This window comes from Gambusia affinis, linkage group LG13 (genome assembly GCF_019740435.1).
Source record: "Gambusia affinis linkage group LG13, SWU_Gaff_1.0, whole genome shotgun sequence".
Lineage (NCBI taxonomy): Eukaryota > Metazoa > Chordata > Actinopteri > Cyprinodontiformes > Poeciliidae > Gambusia > Gambusia affinis.
In genome coordinates, this window is record NC_057880.1 from 18,474,837 (window position 1) to 18,498,700 (window position 23,864).

Below are 23,864 nucleotides of genomic sequence, written 5' to 3' on the forward strand. Positions count from 1 at the left end.
AGCTGTTTTAGGGTGTCTTGTCACTTTAAATCCAAATAGCTGCTGCAGTTTGGATTTAAAGTGCTGCCCACCAATTGAATGTGGAGACTCACATGTGAAAATGGCTGCAAACAGATGCATAATAATACAACACTACGTCTTGGAAAAACATAATTTGAGCTTTATGCACAACCAACAAGAATAGCGCAATAGTAAGTCTGAATAGTAAGTGAACGACAAAATATTCGTCATTTCCAGCAGCCATTGTACACAACATGCAGCGGTAAAACCAGCTGACCGAAGGTGCTGCACTTCTGCGTGGGTTGCTATGGAACCGGCTGGGCTTGACTGGGGTTGCTAGGTAACTGCACTGGGTGACTCAACAATTGGGGAGATTTTTGAAATGGCTCATGCCAAAAAAAAAAAAAAAGGCTGGGTGAGTGTTTTTAAGCTCTTGGGCTGATTTTAGAAGCAGCTAAGAACAAAATGGAAATACAAAAATGTAAAAATTGTGAATTTCGAATAATAGATCTCCTTCAAAAATAACATTCATTTAGCAATGACGCTGTCTACTCCCCAAATACTTTCCATTAGTTGTCAAAATGCTGAAGCAATAAATCGATGAATGCTATTGTGAAATGTACTTTTGTGCTCAACACGCAAATACTGCTGACTCACCATAAATCTCTCTTAGAGAAGATTTTGTGTGTTCATAAAAAGAATCTAACGCTAGGATTATTTTTCAGGCTGTCGACAGCAAACGCAACACTCCAGGCTCCTCACAACAAACATCAAACATTCACAGGCTCTGTGCCACGAGGCCTCGTGATGAGCAGCATGCCTTCATACACACTTTGGGCAGTTTGCAGAAATAAGTCAGGTCCCTGTGAAGCTCCTGTTATTCTGCCCACCTGCAGAGCAGCCGGAGGAAAAGTCACAGCGGCCAAATTACCGTGCTGTCCGGCCACCAGATGGAAGGCGGCTCTGGGGGCAGACCGGTACTCTGGACCCAACATGACAGCCAGAACTTTGACAGCTCTGGGAGCCACGCCGAACACAGAGTTCACAAAACTGACAGCATTGAGACAGGTCAAATAATGTCCCCGAAGGATGAATCGGTTACCGGCATGCAGGTACAGCAAGGTTTTAAAACGTTATGGCTTCAAAACCAAAGAAATATTACGTAATACCATTTCTACACTTTAGAGGCCTTTTAATAAAATGCCAGAAAAAGTGTCAGAGTGACCCTCTCCCTCCAGTTGGCCTCACAGTCAGTCAGGTGGCTGAAAAAAATTTCACTACAATGTCACTGTGTTCTGAAGAAAAAAGCCATTTGACTGTTTGGAAGTGGTCAAATTGTTCACAGTTCGTACACTAAAGCTATAGTGTAAGCTTTCTATTTTTCCATGTTTGATGGGATATAGAAAACATGTCAGGCATGACGTGTGGATTTTTATCTTTATTCATGACAATAAAGAGAATTTATGAATTGTCTTTGCAGTATACATGTTGCTTTGGTGGTGATTTTGAATTGTGTGTGTTAACTGGGATCAAGGGGATAGAATTCACAGCGTTCTGCTGCATCCTGACTGGGTATGTTGCTTTTTCACTACGTCTCCATTAATTATTTATGTATTTTTATTTTAGAATAACTTGTCTAGGGTTGACATTTTAATACTCAATATTATGCTTATAGAATCAGGTAATTTAACCATAGATATTTAACCATTTGAGAGTCCCTATGTGACATTAAAATGTGGTTAAAGACTATAGTATGCCTGTGCACACTGGTGTAACAAAACATGTCAGAGCAGGACTAGAAATTACATGTTTCTGCATGCGGTAAAAATATTTGTAGGCTGCCTTGACAAGTAGTCATTACCCATTATGATAAGTTACAGGAAAGTGAAGGGCTTTTAAATCTTTGGAAGTAAATTTTGAGCTGCAGACTTTGCTACTTCGTACAGCTATTGTGTTGTACAATAATACAAAAGGTCAGCTTGCAAAAAACTTAAAAGTATCACTCTTTGGCAACTTCTGGCTTTGCTCTGAACTGCCTTGTTTTCTCCTTCTAACTAATTCTTTAATGTATTTCAACTTTGAATACGGATACATACATTTTAACTATATATCAAAATAAAGCATCCAATAAATAAATGTTTTAGATAACATTATAATCATAGTAACCAATATATTTGTCAGGCTTTGGCAGTAACAGTTTTTTGCTTTGCTACTTAAGAAAATAAGGTTTGTACTTTTTACCATTTTAAATTTTCTGGGATATTTTAACTATTACCATGAGAATCTAACACCAGGTCATGCCTAATTTCATAAGGCATTACCAGATCAGATACTGGCTAACTGCAATTGCCTCAAATTCAGCGATTTGTGACATTTTGAACCAACATCAAAGTAAGCCAGACCAGTGCTTTTCAATTCCAGTCCTCGGGGCCCCCCTGCGCTGCATGTTTTAGATGTGCCTCTACACCAGAACAGCTGATTCAAATGATTGCATGACGTCTTCTGCAGCCACAAAGTAGTACAGGAGCCTGTTAATCACCCAAAGATTCAATCCAGGTGTGTGGCAGAAGGAAACACCTAAAACATGCAGGGCAGGGGGGCCCCGAGGACTGGAATTGAGAAACACTGAGCCAGACAGCCTCCTTAATACTGTGACAAAAACAGCCTCTGTATCTTTCTGACCTCAATGTCGTCGTAATCCTCATCATCAGTATGCCGCCCACTGTCGTAACCTTCCTCCTCAATACCTTCCCATTTCAATGTGATTTCTTTCTCCATCATTCTCAAGGGCCTTCTCCACCGCTTGACCCCATGCTGCTATTGTTCTTTCCCTCACTGTTCTCCATCCGTCACAGAAGGATTTGGTCCAGCTTGCATGCTGGCAAATTAACTTGGACAAGGGCGCCCAATACTTCCCATCGCCTTGCCCACTAGGGACGAAGCCTTGCAGCTTTTCTTGCTTCTCGGAGATAATTTCAGGCACTCAGAAAACACAGAGCTGCACCACATGACGGTAATGTGCACTGAGACTTAATTTGAGAGCTATTATCACAGCAAGTGGAGGTTTAGGAGACTCCATGTGATTACTGAAGTGTATCTGTAGGGGTCACCCCTGCCAGCCTCCCTGCCACAGGATGACCCCTGGCTGATGACTGGTGTTAAATGGGACAAAAGAAATCCTTCGATGCCAGCAAATTACAACCGCAAATACTTTCTGAAACTACAGTAAAGAACTTTTCAAATTTAGGTTGTTTTATTATCGCCACATTTCTGATTTAAACATACAGCAAAGCAAGAGCAACTACGTCACACTGACAGCAACACTCTTCAGTTTGGATATTATAACTGAGAGAAAAAAAGACTCAGTGTTAGCCTTTTCCAGTATTAGTGGGGTGTTTAATAGTGAAGTTGGAGGAAGTGTGAGTAGGAGCCCTGGTGAGATCTCCTGTTGTGTTTCTGTATATCGGCTAACATGTTTACAGATTTATTTTCAGCATCAGCTCCAATTTTTACTACCAAGCGGCATCGACTCATTATGCTTTAAAAAATAATTAACCGCATCCCATTTTTCATTGAAACAGAATGCGACTCCATTACAGTGATGCTCACGGATTCAGCTCCAATATTCAGAACTTCTCATGGCAGCTCTCATTTCTTTTATTTCCTCACCTACAGAAAATCCATTTCTCTCTGATGTTCTAGGCACCGGAAATTTACAAAAGCATAGTAACCAATATATTTGGGGTCTATGCTTTTGTTCATATTTTTTGCTTGTTTTGTTAACAATCAATTAAAGGTTAGGCAGCATAGATCAATACCTTTCTTCAAATACATGGAGCTCTGACAAAACAGAAAATGCAAAAACATTAAGCTTCATTTAAAAAATGTATAGTAAATCAAATCCTTCATGAGATCATTTATCCTGAACGCAGTTCTGAAGACGTGAGCTGACGTTTCTGTTTTTATTTACCTTCAGCTGACAGTTTGAGTCAGCGCTACATTGACATGAAACCTTCACATCTTAGAACTCCGGTTCTCTCAACTTTCGTCCCGTCTGCTGACAGCTGGCACCTGAAAATCTGATAACAGCAGCAATGACTCTTCTCACTGAGCGCTGTTATTAAAAACAGGCAATTACATGAGAATGAACCAACTTCCTAATTAGGCATCGAGTTAATTAAAGCTCAGTAAGTCTGTTGGCGCGCACTGGATTCATTTGTTGAAACTGAAAGTTTAGAAATCATAAAAGCAGAACCAAACAGATGTGAGTTGCATGTTTTGGGGTTTAGTTCAATCCATCTGATAAAATGGAAAGAACGTCCAAAGAAGTTTACCAAATGGCATAATACAGAAATTTAATGAGAAACATTTTTCTTTTATTAAGGTCAAGTTTCCCAGAGTGCTACAGAGGTTTTCCTCCTTCATATAAATAGATCAATAGCTCAGTTTTGGTGATTTTAGAACCCAAACAAATAAAGCAAAATGAGATTCAGTAAGAGAATGTCACTGTTTGGAGACAAATTACATATTTGGGCTGTTTACAATCCAAATCAATGTCACTGCACAAGCACTCTCAGACCGAACCCCTTAAAAGGAGAGGAAGGGTTTGAAACAGACAAGGAGACGCTCGATAAATTCAGATCCTCTGACTGAAACAAAAGTTTGACATAAACGGGAAGCTTGTTGCAGCTGGGATAGCAGGTCAATGTCAGGCATTTATTTTATCAAACGATCAAAACCGTCGGATTTTAATTGCAGTTCTTTCTCCTGAAATACTCCATGAGGAAAGGATTTTATAGTAAAAGAAGTTAATTAGAGCTGCTGGGTTGTTGACTCATTAGTCAAACATTTTGTGCGTTTACACAAGGACTAAACAATCTACTTAACATCTGTCCTTTGCTCTCCAGTATCTAGGTCTGCGGAGGGTCTGTTTTCCAGATGTTCTAGTGCAAAAAGGAGGAGAACCATCTTGAAATATTTCAACTTAACCACAAATCAGCAGCTGACCAGCAAATATTTGAAACATCACTTAAGACTAGGAGAGAAAATCCTTGCCAAACTGGATTTAAAAGAAAATAACAACAGAAAACCTTCTTGATAAAAATGACTCAAATTCAAAATTACATTTACAATTAATGTGTTCCGATCAATAAGTTTCGAGCATAAATTTGGCTGGATATTTTTGGTAAATGGTAAAGTTGGTCGTCGAGTTCAGACTCTATTGAGAGTTCAGGTCTGGAGTTCAACGTCAGATTAATTTTTACAATGAAAATACAGATTTTCCAGTCAAACTTGTGTCTCTTTTGTTTGACCTAAACTGTAACTCCAGGATGAAAAGAAAATTACTTGGATCTAAATAAACAACAAAGGTTGGAGGCTATTAAGCTGAAAGATACTGGAGTCGTAGTGTTCACAGTTAACCATGAGGGGTGGGCGATGATAACAATAATTTGTGGTATTATTATTATTATTACAAGACCAACTTTCAAGTGTCTTTTCAGCACATTAGATGAGCTATTTTTAAGTTAATAATTCCTTTATATTGTTGAAAAAGTACTAATTTTAAGTTAAATAATCAGCCAGTGGAACTAAACAATGTTTTTCATATTATGTTAGAATGTTTTGTTCCCCTGGTAGATTATTTCACTTATAACTAGTACTTTTTTATTAATAGAGTTATTGACTTAAAAGAAGCTCTTACATCATGTTAGCTTTGTCTTATTTCAAGTGTACTAAAATATTTGCACTAGAAACTAGACCAAAATATGTGTTAAGATTTTGTGCTTTTGCAGTGCAGAACAACAAATGCCTAAATGGGGGAATAATGCATTTTTTTCCTCCAAAGATTTACATGTTCTTCGTGCTCCATCTTTGTCAGCTTCAATACGGACCATCTCCTCTTCGGAGCGAACCTCAGCTCCAACCCTCTTGCAAGAAAGCAACATGGCTCCAGCGAGGGACAAACATCTCTGTTTCTTCCTCATTGAGATTTCTCTCTCGTCCTCCCGCCGCTTTGACATTTGACAACTGTCACCGCTCTTCTTCACAAGGAGCTGAGCTGCAGACGCATCGAAAGGTTTATCCGAGGACTGCGGCGCTGCAGAGGCTGGCCTTGCGTGCGTGAGGGTGAACCTGGCCGTGACCCACAGGAACCCCGCGGGAGGCTGTAGCTAAAGCGACGGATGCTAAAACAGGGACATAGGGAGGGAGAGAAGTAGGGAGTGCCTGGTTTGGCAAGGAGGAGACGAGTGTACCGTACTGCAGCAATGCAGGAGAACGGAGGAGAGATATGGAGGAGAGGCTGCAATATAAAAAAAAGACTAAACAGTGCAGAACACATATTGGCAGATGGGTTTAGAGCCACTTTATTATGCATACAAAGCTTGCATACACCATATTTGCTTCCTCCAGTTAATCCTGTTATGACAGTATCATCTTCAGCTGTACCCAACCGAGGCATGAGGACCTGGCAATGCAGACCCACCCTGCTGAGTCTTACATGTCTCCTCTCACCCTCTCTTCCTCCCTCCAGTCCTTGCCCTCTGCACAAACAGCTCCCTCAGGAGGACACACAGCACAAGGATACACACTTGGGACAACAGAGAAGCTCACCATCAGCTGTGTTGCTTCTTCCCCTTGTGACTAAGGCCAAGAGACACAGCAGACACCTTTTTACTATCCAACGATGTATGTAATGTCGGGCTGTAACTAAGGGCACAAGTTATTGGCTAAAAAATTTATATAAAGATATGATTTTACTTATCAATTGACAAACGATTAAACGATAAGCTGCCATTTTTCTTAAAACCCCATGTTTTCTCCTTAATCAAGGGGGATTGACCATTTTTCCATAACACAAATTGGGCTCATTTTTCATAATATAATTATACTAAATCACATATTTTAATAAAACATCCTCAGCTGTATTTTACTGACTGAATAAACAGTCAGTAAAATACTCACGTTATTAACTTTATACATATTTATATAATATAACCAAACAAGAACCTCTTAGGTTGCTCGAAAGAAGAGAACAAGATAAAAAGAATAAAACACTTAATCCTCCATCAACAGAGATATTCAGTTTCCTTCACAGAATGGACAGAAACTTCTTGAGCCCGTCGAGTGTTTATATTTCTAAACAGAACTGCCTATAGGGGATTTTGCATCTCACACTAGAATCTGCTTGGACCTTTTCACTTTCCTGTTCAGGGACACACTCTCCGCCATTTTTTTTTCTCTTACAATACCTCAGTATAAGGATGACAAGTGATGCCCTCTGTCGGATGGCAGCCAAACTACAACACTGAAATAACGTCTAAGCATGCGGTATTAGTTTATCGACTGGAATTGATTGTAATTTAACAAACCATTACTCAACAGTTAGCTGTAAGTCAATTGATTGTTTGCATCCCTAGCTGTAAGGATTAGTTGAATGTCTTGTTAAATTATTTTTCACTATTTAGTGGACTGTGTTCCTGCCAGGTGATTTTTTTGTGTTGTGAAAAGCCCTTTCTTCCTCCAATGAGCTGCTGATGAATGCTAAGTGTTATTTACTTCCAAACCTTTGACTTTCCTTTCTGCAGTCTTATTAGTGTAACTTTACCAGTTTTTGGCTCTTGTAAAATATCCATCGATATAAATCAATGTTAATTTCTTCCGCCTCGATTGTCGCTTTTTAGATTTTAAAAGTTAATGTGGAATGTTTTATTTCTCATTTATTTTTGCATTTAAAAAAAATCATGCTGAAAACATCAGTGATGTTGAAAAAGTATTGTACTTTAAATAATAAAATGCTATTTAAAAAAGGAGCTACTCAAGCAAAAATACCAGATTACTCTTATGATCCGTTAATCGTCAGAATAATCTATATATTACTCGATTACTAAAATAATCTTTTACGACAGCCCTGATGTAATGCATATATTTCCAACATTGTCCTTTCTGAGCCTGTGCAAAATGTAAACAGTCTGCAGAAAGGTGCCGCTCATCTTTCAGCATGCATCCCACAATGTTCCGCAAAACCCCACGATGGACTTTTATGTTTCACATAACCCAATGACATAAATACACACGCAACAGCTCAAACAAAGCCCACCAAACATCCACTCCCTGCCAATGCAGGAGTGTTTATACACACCCTGCATTGACGGTCAGAGGAGATAATGCACCAATATCCACAGATCTGCAAGCACTCAAGGAACAAATATCCTGCTCTCATCATCAAATTTTAATCCCCGTGCAAGTTCTGCTAGTGGGCCAAGTGTGTTTCCTGGAAAAATAAATAAATAAGAAAAAATACACCCACTCAACCTTCAGCCGATCTTTTTAACCTAATGCGTCTGCTTTATTGGATTCCAGCCGGCCTTTACTCACAGCAACACAGAGCAATAAGAGTTGTGGTCTGAGGAAGACGAGGGAGTGAAGGACAAAGTGGTAACGGTGAGAAGGTGCAGATCTTAGAACTGTCTGTCATGTTTGGTTAGAAGGTCTCAGCTACCAATCCTCTGCAACAGTTTGGTGCTAATCTGCAGATGCACTGGAGACTTGCCTGCAAAAAAAGATCTCACTTCTGAGTAAATGAATACCTGTAAAAATATAAATAAACTGAATGTTTACTCATTTAAAAGAAAACTGGACACAAGCTGGAGCCTACAAGTGAATACTGAATCATTGATGCAGCCTTGACGTGAGATTTTTCTGAATGAACAGCAACACATTCCACAAACAGATGAAACATTAAACATTTGCTGATGGTAACAAACTGCTTCTCTGTGGCAAAATAACACTGGTTTCAAAACCTGGCTAGCTTTCCGAACCAATACAGGCTGAAATCGTGGCTTCAGAATGGATCAAGAAAATTCCCAGCTGACCTTTAAAATGACTCAACAGGTGTAATAAATGATGAAATTTCAGAAATTCCTGGGGCTCATTACTGTCACCCATCAATAGGCCAAACACTAGCTTGATCACGGTTCAATAAAATATTGATTTTCATTTGAGTTTGTGAAATGGCAGAGAAATCAATAACCCAAACAATGAGGAATCAATTTGTGCATGTCACTTTCATCTACCAACACACACAGAGAGGCATGCAGAACGCTAACCTGTGGAGACAGGGCAGTGGTGGTCTGGGTGAAGAGCGTGGAGTGGGCTGCTGACCGTAGGCCATGAGCTCTCCTGACAGTCTGACGGGTGAAAGTAGCAGGCAGCACCTCCTGCAGAAGGAAAGACACAAACACACACACCGACATGTCAAGTTAAGGAAAAATCTTTGGCTCAAAGAAAATGAGGCCAGCACAGACCCTTGTAGATGTATTCACACTCAAACTTTTGCTTATTTTGTCACATCCCATCCACTGATTCTAATGTATTGTAATGAGATTCTATGATAGACCAACTATTATTCAGTTGTGTATAATGTTAATATCTTCATTGGAGTTTCTATGGTAAAGTGGAAGCAAATGGGTCAAACACTTTACTACAGCAAAAGAGCCATTGGTCTTTTCTACCAGCTTTTTGTATATTGAAATTTCTTCCGAATTTAGAGCTAGACTTTGATTAGGCCATCTTAACACATGAGTATGCTTTAATCTAAACAATTCAAATGTAACTTTGGAGCTGCAGCTCGGGTCATTAAGTTCAGTTTTCCACACAAATAGTATTTTAGATGTATGCCATAAAGTTGCATTTTGACCTCAACTGAACAGAACCATATCTATATGTTAGATGTGTCTATGTAAGTCAGATTGTTGATGTCTGTTTGTTGATGGCCTGTGGCAAACTTCAGACGGGACTTCTGGATTTCTGTCAAACAACTGCTTGTCTTTTGGCTTTCTAGGATTATTCTGCAATGATCTTTCAATCAGCTTTCACCAGTTTCCTTGTTAAAAGGGCAGTATTATGTATTTTTCCGGCACATAGTTCCATTTTAGAGCCTGATAAAGTAACTATTACCTTCAGTTGTTATAAAAATGTTGTATATATCAAACATGACTTAAGAAGCCTGACTTCACCATTCAATTTCTTGAAATTGGACCTGTCTCTTTAAGAAGCTTCTACTCTTTGTGATATTTTCCCTTTCAGCAACAATTCTCTACCATTATGATGTTTACACTCGTTCTTATAAGGAGCAATGGACTAAGACGTAGTTTGTATGGTAAGTTCAGCTGATGTGCAGTTCCACCAAGTGTTTGCCAGTTTGTTGCTGCCGCTAGTCTAAAGGAGCGATCCTCCCTCCACCAATTCCTAGTGGGGATAGTGTGTTCATTTTGATGTCTCTTTTCTGCCACATGTAGGCCGAAATGTTTATTTTTATGTCGTTTGACATGCTCCTTGATATTCACAATGCTGTTTACTCTCTAATGTCAGAATATTTGCTAACTGGATTTTACTAAATTATTCATTTCTGAAAGCTGTTGGTTTCTTTTAGATTTTCATTTGTAGAAAAAGAAATCTGCAAAACCATGTTTGCGTTGCAGACTGAGATGAAGTAACATCAGTATATGCAGCGCATGTCTGGGAGCTAAAAACAGGCTTAAAATAAGACTTCAAAGTGATAACTTGGTTTTATTTGCTATTTTTGCCACAGCAACTTGCAATTTCTCTTTTGTATTGATTCAGCAGCCGACTGAATGTCAAGTGAAATTTGCCGCTTATGTTTTAAACAGCAAGGAATTCAGCCTGCTGCTGCGGCTTACACCTGCAGATGAAAGAGATGATCAGGCCTATACAACTCAAACCTGAACTCTCAGTGCATTAATGTTTGAGAAAAAGCAAAAAGATAAGAATATGTCTCAATGCAAACTTGAATAAAATATATGATAAACATGCTGACTGCTTCTCACTGTAGGACAGGCTCCCAGCAGAATGTGTGCAGAGGTTGTGCCTTAGACAGATTTTCTCTTCTGGATTGAACATCCTCTAGAATTGCCTAAAATACTTTCACCTTGAAAATATGCAGTCAGATGCTCCCGGGCTGCGAGCGCTGACAAGAGATCAGATGAAGATAAAGTGGAATTTAAACACAGTGACCAAAGTACCTGCATCAAACCACTGAACCTTTTCTATAGCTTGTTTTAGACTAGATGTCTATGTAAGTCAGACTGTTGAAGTCTTTAGATCCCAAGCTGTTTGGTATTTTAAATGGTTAACCATTTAAGGCTTTTAACGTAGGGCAAACTTGAGCATCTTCTTCACAACAACACTGGAAAAAACTGCAGTCAGAGGCTTCTTCAGAGTCAGTGTAACTCAGACCGCAACAGGAGATCTTCCATGCCCACAGCCTTCAGCAACATCTCTGAGGAACCTTGACTTCAAACATTTAAATTTCCTTAAATGGAATCAATAAGAGTTTTTTTACTTAAATTGAGGAAAAAAAGTGTCTGCCCAGAATGCACGCAAAGAACAAAAATCTGCAAGAACAGATTGATTTAATTTATTTCTAGAAGGCCCAAGAGAGAGAAGAAATGTCTGCTCTTGCTGGGTGAATTGACCCAGAGCTGTTTTGTATGGACTTTGACAAAACAGGAGAGAAAACAACCATGAAGCAATCTTCGATCAGGACTCCGTTGAGCTGAATAAAGAATGAACAACTGCTGCAAAGTGTTTGTTGAACTGTCTACATCTGAAATTATCTAAATCCCACATGACTGCCCAGCCCTCAACCTGACTGCAAAAGGTTGCAAAACACAATTTCAAGCAACATTAAAGCTGATGCAGTCACATATTAGGCCAAATAGTAGAAAATCATGTTAGCGGAAAAAAAAGAGCATTTTTGCTTTGCTAATACATTTTAACAATGCTTTCACTCTGACTCGTGTGCATGTTTATTAGTTTATTTAACACAAAAGTTGATATTTGCTGGTTAAATTTTTTAATTAAGTGGGATCTCCTTCACTCAAGAGTTGTTTCATAACCAGTAGCTGTTTGCTAAATAGCTACTGGTGTAATTACAGCCAACAAAAGTCTAATTAATGCTAAAGCCTATTTTACAAATTTTCTGCCGTTACATACAGCATTACCTTCATATAACAACCTTCAGCTGTCTTAAAAGCCCAGACAGAGCTGCGACAGTCTCTTTGGGTTTTTGGCAAACCAAAAAGAGTGAATTGCAAAAGTAATGATTGTGTGTAAGCATTGTGTTTTATCACAAGATTATAAATTAAATATGAAACCGAAGGGCAGGAGATGCAAAAGAAGGGGTGATAATACAGACCCCTGATTCACTGCACAGCCAAAAGTAAAGTGGGTTAAGTTGTTGGGATGATGGACAGAGCTAATTATGGCCCAATTTTGATATAAAACCTGTAAAGGGCACAAACGACACTTCCGCTATAATTACAAACTTAAATTTTTGGTTTTTCATTTAAAATTCCAGAAAAACACAGGAAGTTTTAATGTAATATTACAAAAAAGGGAAATAAAAAAATATTTGCAAGGGTCTACATTACAGTGAAAACTTCCCTTTCATTTGCCTGGGAATGGCTTGTCCTATTAAACTTGTTAAACGGTGGAAAATCTTTACTTCTCAGGACGCAGCTAAGCCAGATGTTCAGTCCCAACCAAGATTAGCTTTCCTGGGGAAGAGCTGCGATTATCACCTTTGGTTTCTGCTTCCTTTTATCTCCACGTTTCTACAGCTGCAAACAAGCAGAACTAATTGGAGAAAGGACGAATGCGAACAGACCGTCCATTGTTCATAATTGTGTTTGACTTCTTCTGAGCACACACACACACCGCAGCAAATTATTAGGTTTCCAAGGAGACCAAATTCAACAACTGGCCACACTTTCAGTCTCAAAAAGCAAAGAGCAATGAAGCTTGAGTTGTGTCTAATATCAGTGGGATCCTTTCAGGGACTATGTTTGCCACATTAAGATGTGCAATGGACCTTACTGCTGACACAACAAGTTGTTGGAGGATTAATACAGAGTCTTTCTTATCTTTCACAAGCCAGGTAAAAGGCAGTAACTCATAGGTGGTGTCTCTGAAGGGCTCCTTTTGCTTTGTATATGGCCATGTTGGACACATGTGAATATGTAAGGATACAGCTAATATCCATGCAAAAGTATTCACATCACTTTAATTTTTCCATTCTGTCACATGTATGTTTTACTAGTGATTTTATGTGACAGAACAACACAAAATAATAACTAAATTCTGTAAAAACCAATTTTCAGGTATTGCCCCAGATTTTTTACTTTGACTAGACCATTCTAGCATATCAATTTGGTTTGATTTAAACCAGTCCAATGTAGCTCTTGCTGCATGTTTACTTTTGTTGTCCTGATGAAAGATGTACTTATGCTCCAGTCAAGTGTTTTGCAGATTATTTAGCTCTATCTTCCCTGTATCTGCTAATGTAAAGCTTTCCCACAGTACAGTGCTGCCACCACAGTTGGATTTATACTACGCAAAAGTGAATTTTCAATTTAGGTGACTTCCAGAGGCAATGGCACTGGAATATATTTAAAGATAACAGTGTAAAAGGGGTTGAAAACAAATTAGCAAAAGTAAAAAATAAAAATAAAAAATACAAAAATGTTATTATTTGATTTTTACCTGTGTGATCATTTTTGTCAGTCTACCTGGTGGTTGTTATGACAAAATGTAAAAAAACAAAAACAAAATGGGAGTAAGGTGTGTGAATATTTTCGCAAGGCGCTCTACATAAAAAAGTAATGCAACTTAATGCCAACAACTCAGTTCTAACTGCGCAACACTTTACATGGAAACTTAAAATTAGACCAGAACATCTCTGCACCACATGCAGAGGTCTATGTGAGTTATGAGGGGGTCTATTTCTGTTACCAGAAATAGACCCCTTCGGTTTATTCGCTATCTCTGCATCTCCAGTAGCAGAAGGAGAAAGACAACAGCTGCTCTCTACAGCTTCTACCTAACCAACAGACTCGAAGCACATATGATGCAAACACACTCAACCGCATCACCTTGTCCTCCTGATACAAAAGGTCCCACCTGGGTAAATCCCCACTGACAGCACCTGCTTTGCAGAATAAAAACACAATAAACGACATAAGCGTGCGGAGAAAGGCTAATTTTCTGCTCATAATGCATCAAGTTCAATGCGGTAAAGTGGACGGCATGCCAACTTGTTCTGTGGCATGCAGAAAGCAAGGTTTCAGAAGGACAAACTGCAAACTGGACATATGCTATGAGACTAGAAAGGATAGATTTCCTCTAATAACTAAAACTACATACTAAATACAGAAACTTCTGCTACCTATCATTCAAAATTTAAAATTAACCACTCTGTATTTTATGCTCTAAAGATAAAATTAGCTCTATAGGGCTTCCTGTTGAAGATTCATACACTGCAGTGACACCTGATTTATTTACTAACCTTATAACGCAGATCCTGCAGCTCAGATTTCATATTTTAAAATAACCCCATCATATGTGACACATTTGTGACTCAGGCAGGGACATGCTTTATACTTCATGTCACATGCACAAATTAAGTGTCCACTCCCTGCAGTGTATTGATTTCCTGACTGACTTATGGCAATGCAGTGCTATGAGCTCAGAAACCGCTCTGCACCGATATCAGACAAGTTAAATCCAAGTTCTCCCCAGTACTCAGTTACACCCTCCGTAACCCAGGTTACCTGCTGTCAGTCTGCATGTTTCAAACCTGACATGCAGTAACTCGTACAGTTGGAGTGCTTTGATAAGTTCTGTGTCAGACAAGAAGATTCTGTGCACATTCCCAAAACATGAGAGTGTTGGGAATCCCGAGCTGCTTCAATAATTGGAAACATTTCCTCACCAATGTCCAGAGGACCCATGGGTCAGGCGGACTGCAATACATTAAAACTGTTTTGTTTTTTTAAGAAGCTTTAACCAATAACCATCAGATTACCAAAAAATAATCACATGAAATGTATGGTTGAGACATTGATGAAGGTTTTTCCATCCATCCATCCATTATCTGAACACCCTTCTTCCCTAAATGGGGTCGGGAGGGTTGCTGGTGCCTATCTCCAGCTGCGTCCCGGGCGAGAGGCGGGGTTCACCCTGGACAGGTCGCCAGTCTGTCGCAGAGCAACACAAAGACATACAAGACAAACAACACACCTAGGGAGAATTTAGAGAAACCAATTAACCTGACAGTCATGTTTTTGGACTGTGGGAGGAAGCCGGAGAACCCGGAGAGAACCCACCATGCACAGGGAGAACATGCAAACTCCATGCAGAAAGACCCCGGGACGGGAATCGAACCCAGGACCTTCTTGCTGCAAGGCAACAGCTCTACCAACTGCGCCACTGTGCAGCCTGATGAAGGTTTTTAATATTTTCAATGCAACATATTTTTATATTTTTGTAAAATTTTGAACTAATTACTTCTCTGACTGTGTTCTTCCAGCAAATGGGGATTACTACATTAGTTGACAATTATATCAATAATCGATTCATCACAATTAATTATGATTGAGCACTTATTGCTATCCAATTATTAATCAGTTAATGTTTTCCTAATGGTGTATAAATGAGGCTTACATGGTTAAGTGAAAAATTAACATTTTTTTTTTTTAAATCAATTAATCATCTGAATAATCGATAGAAAAATCCGTTACTAAAATATTTGTTAGTTGGAACCCTAATAAAATGTCTCACCTTGTAAGAAATAAAGCTATATGATGAATAAGTTCTACTTTTTTTGCATCAAATTACCGGAATAAATTATGTTTTCAATAAAAGCTTGATTCGATTATGCACACTTGTATCAGAGTCTTCTTGATAAGAATACTTTGCTCGCGCCAGGCTGTGTTTTTTTTTAGCACAGTCTAAGTCAGTGAGTCTTAATGAGTCTATTTTCTGCAAACAGCAGTATGCAAATGTAGGAGATTGTTAGATAAAATAATCTGTTGATCTCTGAAAAGGTAAAAGTCTGGGCCAGTCGTAGCTCCCCAAGTTGACTTGCGCTGTTGAGCGGAATTGAATTGAATTGAATTGCCATGAAGGTCGTCGAATCAACAGGTAATAACCCTTGATAAGGAAGTTTTCATGGCGCAACCCCAGTAGGAGCCTGCAAAGCAAACACACCACTCACTGGAGGGAGTATATGTCCCTTCCAACCTGGAGCAACAATGAAGAATTATATTTTTGCAGACAAGGTGGATGTACCATCACTATCAGATTTTAATGTTAAATGAAAGTAAATTATTTTGACAAAAAGTTGAAATTTAGATTGCTGAATGTCTTCTAAAAAGCTAATTATACTGTCATTCCTCTGCAAGAAAAGAAGTTGTATCTAAAACAAGCTGCTTTCCTATAAAAGGAAAGTTTACTTTTAGACAGTTAAGACGATTCTGTTTCAACTACAAAATATATTCCTAATAAGAGAAACTGAAACTTTTGCATCTTTAACAAATCAACTGCTCAAATCAGCACAGAAGGAAGCTCCAGCAAAGTTTTCTAACAAACACAAGAGAAAAGACCCTCACTACTCATGACTCAGCATGGATCTAACAAGCTGATCTGAGATAATAGGAACAACGCAGAGCTCTGGCAGGTGTGAGAACATAAAGTGTGTTTTCACACTGCGGATTATTTACACCCAGTGAGTCGTAAGCTGCTGAAAAGTAACAGCAGAAACATTGATGGGAATGCTATTTGCTCCCAATTCAGAGAGTTAACTGGTAGCAGATGGTGAAAGGATGGCATCCAAAAGCGAGAGCAGCTGCCACAGACAGCTCAGGTATCCACAAGACTAATTAATACTGCATGTTGAGAGCATGAGATGACTGACAAACTCCATCGCCGCATCTCTGCAAAACTTTTTCATGATTCATCAACAGAGTGAGAGTTACAGTACAAGTTAAGAGACTAATTTTCCAGATCTCCTCAGATGCCCTTATCTTCCTCTCTCAGATCTTCTCCCAGCTCGGTTTGTTCGCTATCTCTGCATCTCCAGTAGCAGAAGGAGAAAGGCAGTAAGCCCCAGAGGAGGCCAGGCAATCTCTGGTTGCTGAAAGGAAAGATGAACAAAGCAAGATAGAGAAGGGGAGACGCAAATGAAATTTCCGAAGCATTAAGACGACCCAGGTTACGATAGAGGTGTGTGGTTGCCAGGTGATTCCTAGCAAGTCAAAGTGTTAGATTAGCAAGGAGAACCGATCAATTTGCAGGTGTTCCCCTGGATGTTTCCAGATGACAGGCGGACGTGACCAAAGCTCAAGGAAAAGGAGAAAATAACCTGCCCAGGTAAACAGGGTGATGCGGCAGCCTCAAACTAACCACTTTGCAGACAATCATATTCTCACTGAAACTGCAAACCCTTTTTCTCACACACCTCCAACCCCTGTCTCAGACGCTCAAGGACACAATTATGTGTGCGCGTCCAGCACGTGTCTTGTTGCGTGAGCTCGGCTGCAGCCTCGGTGAGAGAAATTATCGGAGTCCCATTGTAGGGATCCAATAAGCAAATATCCAGCAGAAACCACTCACCAGATGAGAAATTCAGTCACACACCTGCTGGCATGCATGACGTAAACACGCACCCATTATCTGAAACACAGTGAATGCATACAGATTTATTTTAGTAAAAAGAGAGACTGGAGCAAAAATACGAAACAAAAAGGTGGTGGTAACACTCTCAGCTGATTTATGGCCCCAGGTGTCACTACAACACAGCCTAGATTGCAGGAAAAACTACCAGAGTAATGTTGTCTGTGTAGCATGAGAGCAGAAATGGCCTCAAAGTGTCAGAATTAACAATGCTGACATAATCAGAGTCTGAAAGCCAGGCTCGTTTTAGCCAGCATTAAAAATAAGGACTCTAAGTGGGTTCAGTATTCTAACTTTATTCCAACTGTGAAAGTAAAAGGTGGTGACACAGAACCCAAGTTCAGAAGCCAATATGGCTGCCACACCTTACAAAAAAGTTTGTGAACAAAGTATTTCTGGACATGACATGGAGGGAAATGTTATTGCATTAGCTTTTATTTCTAATAACAGAGCGCACTAGAATTGGTTTTCCGAATTCTCGGGCTTTCATGTAAAATTCTAATCAAAAGCTCCATTAGATCTGCAAATAGGAACTCATGTTTGGTAAAGTTAAGTTGTAAATTGAAAAAAAAACTAACACAATACGGTGAACTTCCGGCTATTCACAAATTTTTTTGTACAGCACTGAATTTTCTCAAATATTAGAAAGAAAATGCAGCTTGGGAAGCTGAATTACCCAACAACAATACAGCTTAATAAGCTATCGGTTGGTGTTTGCAAAAGCAGCCAATCCAGTTGCGGCACTCATTTTCCATGTCACATAATGCAGTGGGGATGTTTCTCTGTGCCTGTTGGGCATTTTGCCCTCCTACCTTTGTAATTTCAGATGCTTAGTAGACGGCTTCATTAAATGGACTAATATGTTGCACTGGACTTTTCATGCTGGCCATTTTAAGTTCCCAGATTCAAACTCAGCCAGTTTGAGTTAAATGCTGAGGCCTAGTGTTGAGGTGAGGCTCTGAAACCAACAGTCTAGCATATTAGGTGTGCTGTTGTGCTGTACAAAAAACAAAAGTCAGTGAATGGAGGAGCAGCTCAAAATAATCCACTGAAAGTGTTGTTTTTGTTTTGTTTCTGGTTAAAAAAAAACCCCACATATCCTCTCAAGGAGTGGGCGTGTGGGAAGAAGCTCTGGCATGAATCAGAGAGAGACTTGGTGAAAAAACATCAGAGGACCAATAGTGCAAGAAGAAGAAAAGCATCAGAATGCTTGCATATCTGTAGGTCTCTATATCGATAACAAAGCATTCATTCTTAGCATCAGAGATCCACAAATTGCAAGATCCACCCACTGGCACAGTGCGCATGACTAGCAGTGGTAAATTCTAATACTGGGGCAGAAAAATAACACACTTTCAAATGGTTTAATTAAAGTATAATTATCAACACAACACTCAAGGCAAATGGCATCCACAAATACTCCATGTTAAATACTAACTAAAATATGGCTTTCAACGGGCTACAACAGGCGCCGAAAACTAAGTGACATACATTTTATACAGCTTTTTTTAAGCTTTGTACACAAATCTAGCCTGACTGCAGAATGTATCTGCAAACACAATCTCTATATTGCTTCTCTCCTACTATAAACTGACCTAAAAACAGCATCAACACGCCACAGATTGGCTTTTACTACAATTTGAGCCAGTGCTGTAACTCTAGTCCTCTACATCAGTGAAGCCTTCGTGGCTCTGTCATTCGTCTCAAGTGAAATTGAGGCTTAAATTACATAAGCCTGGCAGCTTCCCTGCAGGACAGGTTCCTAAGTAGGGGGAATTTATGTACCACCATATTTTTATTAAAAGCAAATCTGAAAAGAGATCATCCCCCTGCCTTAAATACAATCATGTTCAACAGATTTTCTGCCTATTTTCAGAACCAGAAACACAAAACGCAGAGCAACAAATATTTTCCTTCTATCTTCCCTGACTGTGAAATAAATTAATGCCTTCTGTCTATGTTCACGTGCTGTGAAATTAGAAACACTTTTCTTAGTTCACATGGCTGACATTTCTGTCACCACTCGGATGTACCAACAGCACAAGGAAAACATGTTTTTCAGTAATTCTGACTGCATAAATGATTGACATTGAACAGGTATTACCAAAGTAATTTCACACAGTGTAGGGTTAGTCTACCACCGGGAAGGATCTTGTTGGCAAGATCAAAGTGTACCAAGGTACAAATTTACGGTTCCCAAACTGCAAGAATGTTCCTGTTGCACAGTTTCTTCTGGTACCAAAGTTGGTGGTAGTTGTAGTGTGCAGAAACAGACCCCCTTTTTCTGCACATTGCAAATGCCTAAAGGAGACTGTTACACTTTTCATTGATTTAAAAGAAGCTATAAAAAAAGACATATTACAGATATCATTTTTAATTAAAATACCAGAATATTTTAGCAGCAGTAATAGTGTTGCTTTTCTGTTTTAAGCAAAACCAATTAGATCATGCTTTTGTTTTAAAGTTTTGTGGATTTTCAAACTGTAAGAATTAAATACCACCCACATCATTCGACCAAAGCTGGAGAAAACTGAAGATGAAGATCATGCCCTTCTTCTTACTCCAGTCAATTTTAGATTTGACATTATCAGCCGACAGCCCCAGTGACCGTAAACTGGGGTGTTTCTATCCCTGCTTAAAAAACACTGAATATTGCAGGTTTTTAAAAGGAAATGCCACTTAACCCTGCTTTTATTGTAAGGTAGGATTTGTTATAAATTTTAAATAATATTATGGAGGGGAATATTTATTTTTTACAGTTTTTCAGGATTACTTAATCGATTAATTGTCTCAGCCCCTACTCATATTATCACCCATATTAAACACAGACAGTCTAATTAAGTAACTTTTGAAGAATTTTAGTAAGCTGTACTAGAGTAACAGGAGATAAATTTGTAAACAATAAAAAAAGTAGAAGAAAAGAATTGCTTCCACTTTACAAATAAGCACCATTTCAGTTGGTTTATATTCTAAAATCCTAATAAAAGGCTTGAGGGGGCAGAAGAGATCAGCAGCCAGGTAAAGACATTATAATATCAGCTTGATTGGATTGCAGTAAAACTTAGACCCTGTCTGAGTATGGAGATGAAAAAGCAGTCAATATAAAAGGAAATAAATCTCATCCAGTCTGCTTGAATAAATACTGGTGTGGCAGGAGACTGCTGAGCATAAACTCCTCTGTCACGTTTATTGCCTCTGGAAAAAAAAAAAAAAAAAGACACACAAACCAAAATACATTTTGTAAAACGAGAGAACGCAGCGTCAGGGAAGAGTTATGAGCCAAGCTGGCATAAAGAGACAGACAGCAAATAATACACTTTATTCATATTTCCTCGTAGGGTTGGTGACAGATGTAAACAGCAAGTCCTTTCAAAGCAGCTTTGACAGAAAACTCAACTCAGCCCAATTACTCTCACAGCTCTAACTAAACACAGCAGAAATAATAAATCTGATGTATTTAATAAATGGAATACAAATTTCTCAGCCTGGAGATGTTGCTCCGACACAGCCTCCTTGATGAGATTAACACAGAAGCCATTTTTCATAGAGTCTGAGAGAAGGACAACCTTCAATCCCCTGTTGGAAAAAAGGACATTTTGATTGTTCTGAGCGTTTCCGTGGCAACAACAGCATGGGGAATTTCAGATTAGCTGTAGGTACCTGTACTTGTACGTTTACTGTTGTCTTAAACCTGAAAATAGGCTTCCAGAGAAATTTTCTCACACATAAAATGTCGAAATACCGGGAATTAAAAGTAGAGCTCAGTTCATTTATAGGCTGGGAATAAAATGGAGACTGGGTTTTGTTACATTAAAAAAATGCTGCTTAACTCTGTTTCCACTCCCATGGCCTCCATCTATTCCCTGCATACAGTTCACATCCAGGCTGGGAAATCCCCAGGCTGCCTCAAAGGGCCCCGAAATGAGGGAGCAGCGATGCTAAAAGACCATAAATGATCCATTCTTATACTCAGCTCCACTTGTCTGCATCGTCCCCGGATTAAACAAGGCAGCCAGGTAGATGTGAGGCAGCTAAAGCCGTGTGGAAACCTATTACTGAGGCAGATTAGGCCACTAAATCTTAGATACATACAGCTGATACCAAATATTAACATATCCTTTAATATAAAAATCACAACTTCATTTTCCTCCCACAATAAATTAAGACTAAGCTTTTGCTATTTGTGATTAACAAAATAAGTTAAAAAGGTCAGAATAAATAAGGATTTTTAAAAATTTTATTTAAACTCAGCAGTTTATATACATTTCCTTAGTATTTGGCAGAATTGGCTTTTATTCATACCGAGCACAAAAAGGCTCGGATTTTTGGATCTCCTTCCACAAGCTTCTCGCAACGATTTGCTTTAATTTTAGCCTATTCCTCCCAAAAAAAGAAAAAACCTCCTACAAACTTTGTATGGGACTGACATCTGGTCTTTGTGATGGCCACTCCAAAACGTAATTATATTTAAGCCACGTTGTTTCTAACTTATATCAGTGACCATTTGAAATCCATTTCGTTTCCAAGCTATAACTTCCTGGCTGATGTCTTGAGATGTTGTTTCAATATTTGTTGTTATTGTAGTTAGGATACCATCTTTTCTCAGTAGTGCTCCAGTCCCTTCTGCACCAGAAACTGCATGAGCAAAACCCTATTAGTTTTCTAAGCCATAAAACAGTTTATCAGTGGGGTTTTTAATAGCCTGCTGATTCAAGACGTGACTAAATTTACACAGAAACGTCTTTACCAGAAACGAGAAACAATCTTTTTCCAGATTTAAATCCAATGGAAAACCAGTCGTGTGATCTGCAGGGAAAATGAGATGGAACAAATGACCCTGGATGACCTACAGAGATTTTCCAAATATAAATTTTCAGATGCACAACTAATTTTATTATTATTTACTTCTAAAGCTAGATTTTCTTTTCTTTTACTATTCAATAAGAGATTATACTACTGCAATTGAACATGAACTGATTGTAACTGATTTCACACACCTAAGCTCAGCTTTCCATATTCAAGGTTTTCTATTTATTTATTTATATTCTAGTGACACATTCAGTTCAGGACTCCAGGGACGAGTTATGCTCTATTACCCAAACAAGAAAATAACTGACGGAAAAAGTTTCCCCAACACTGTAATTTAACATGCCACAAGCATGTTGGACATGTGGCCACTTTTAAATACCTTAAAAGAATCACAATGCACATTTACAAAAAGGCAGAGTTTCCAGTACGACCTGCTATCGATTAAATTACAGAAAGGTTGCCAGAGAGAAGAAAGAGGCTACACATGAAAATCAGATTTAAATCCATGTTAGCACGCCTCTCCACAGAAGATACTTTGCATTTGTGAGCAGACTGGAACAGCAGTGCATTTGTTTAGCCATCTGTGCATGAATGTATAGTATCCAAAAAGGCTGGTCAATGTAAACTGAAACGCAGAGACCTACATCGGCTTATCACGTTTGTTGAATGAACTCGGGGGTGCATGCTGCGGCTGTTGTTGCAGTTAACTCCTCAGAAACAAGCTAGCTGGAATTTGTCCTGCTTGGTATGCCATGACAACAGAGGGGCATTCTTAACCCACGAGTCAAAATCCCACCTTCCGCAATGGCGAGCTTATAACAACGCCCTAGTCCATCTCCATGGAAATGCATTTTCCTAAATTATTCCTCAAACCTATTTATAGAGCAGCCGACCACAAGGCTAGCCAGCTAATATGAATTACAGTACAGTGAGAGTGGAAACGTCTATCGTTCCCTCTTCTCAAAGGCTTCACACAAACAGCTGACTAACGATCCTCACTCCGACAGCGGTAAAGCAGCATGTTTGGAGGAAGCCTGTGTGTGCATTAGTGTTCAAATTTCAGGCTGATGCAAGAATCAGCAGAGGATGCACAGGCAGAACGAGGCGTGCACACAGCAGGTAGTGATGTCGTCCCTGACCTCCTCTGACAGCGCCGCCGCTCTGCTGCTTTTTAAGCTTCGCGTGTTGAATGAAGATGAGGAAACCACAGACGGCTTCCAGTTCAGCCGATTTTCACCAGTCTTCCTTTCAACTCTCGAGGTGACAGCAACCTGCAAACAGCACTCACACCCTCAGAAGTGCCTGTTGCAAACTGAACCAGATCTCTCTGTTTCAATGTGATTTTCTGTGATAAATTAAGGCTAAATGCTCCCAAATTGTAGGAATAAATATCTGAAAATTGTGGTATGCATATAAACACACATATATAAAAGTCACTGGAACCACCTGCCTTCAGAAGTCACCAGAAAACACTTTACCCTTAATGCACCACCCTAAATGGGAAAGATAGTAGTGGTAGAATC

The 23,864-nt window shown here is 39.1% G+C and overlaps 1 protein-coding gene across 3 annotated transcripts in view; it reads right to left on the reverse strand.

Moving 5' to 3' along the window:
• mcu (mitochondrial calcium uniporter) overlaps positions 1–23,864 on the reverse strand; it is a 61,586-nt gene that overhangs the window by 24,838 nt on the left and 12,884 nt on the right. For 2 of the 3 annotated variants that reach the window (XM_044137211.1, XM_044137212.1), the window contains exon 2: positions 9,108–9,218. In XM_044137211.1, coding sequence (XP_043993146.1) covers positions 9,108–9,218 — 111 coding nt within the window. Of the gene's footprint in view, positions 1–9,107; positions 9,219–14,365; positions 14,583–23,864 lie in introns of those variants that run through there. The other variant, XM_044137213.1, reaches the window with a different exon arrangement.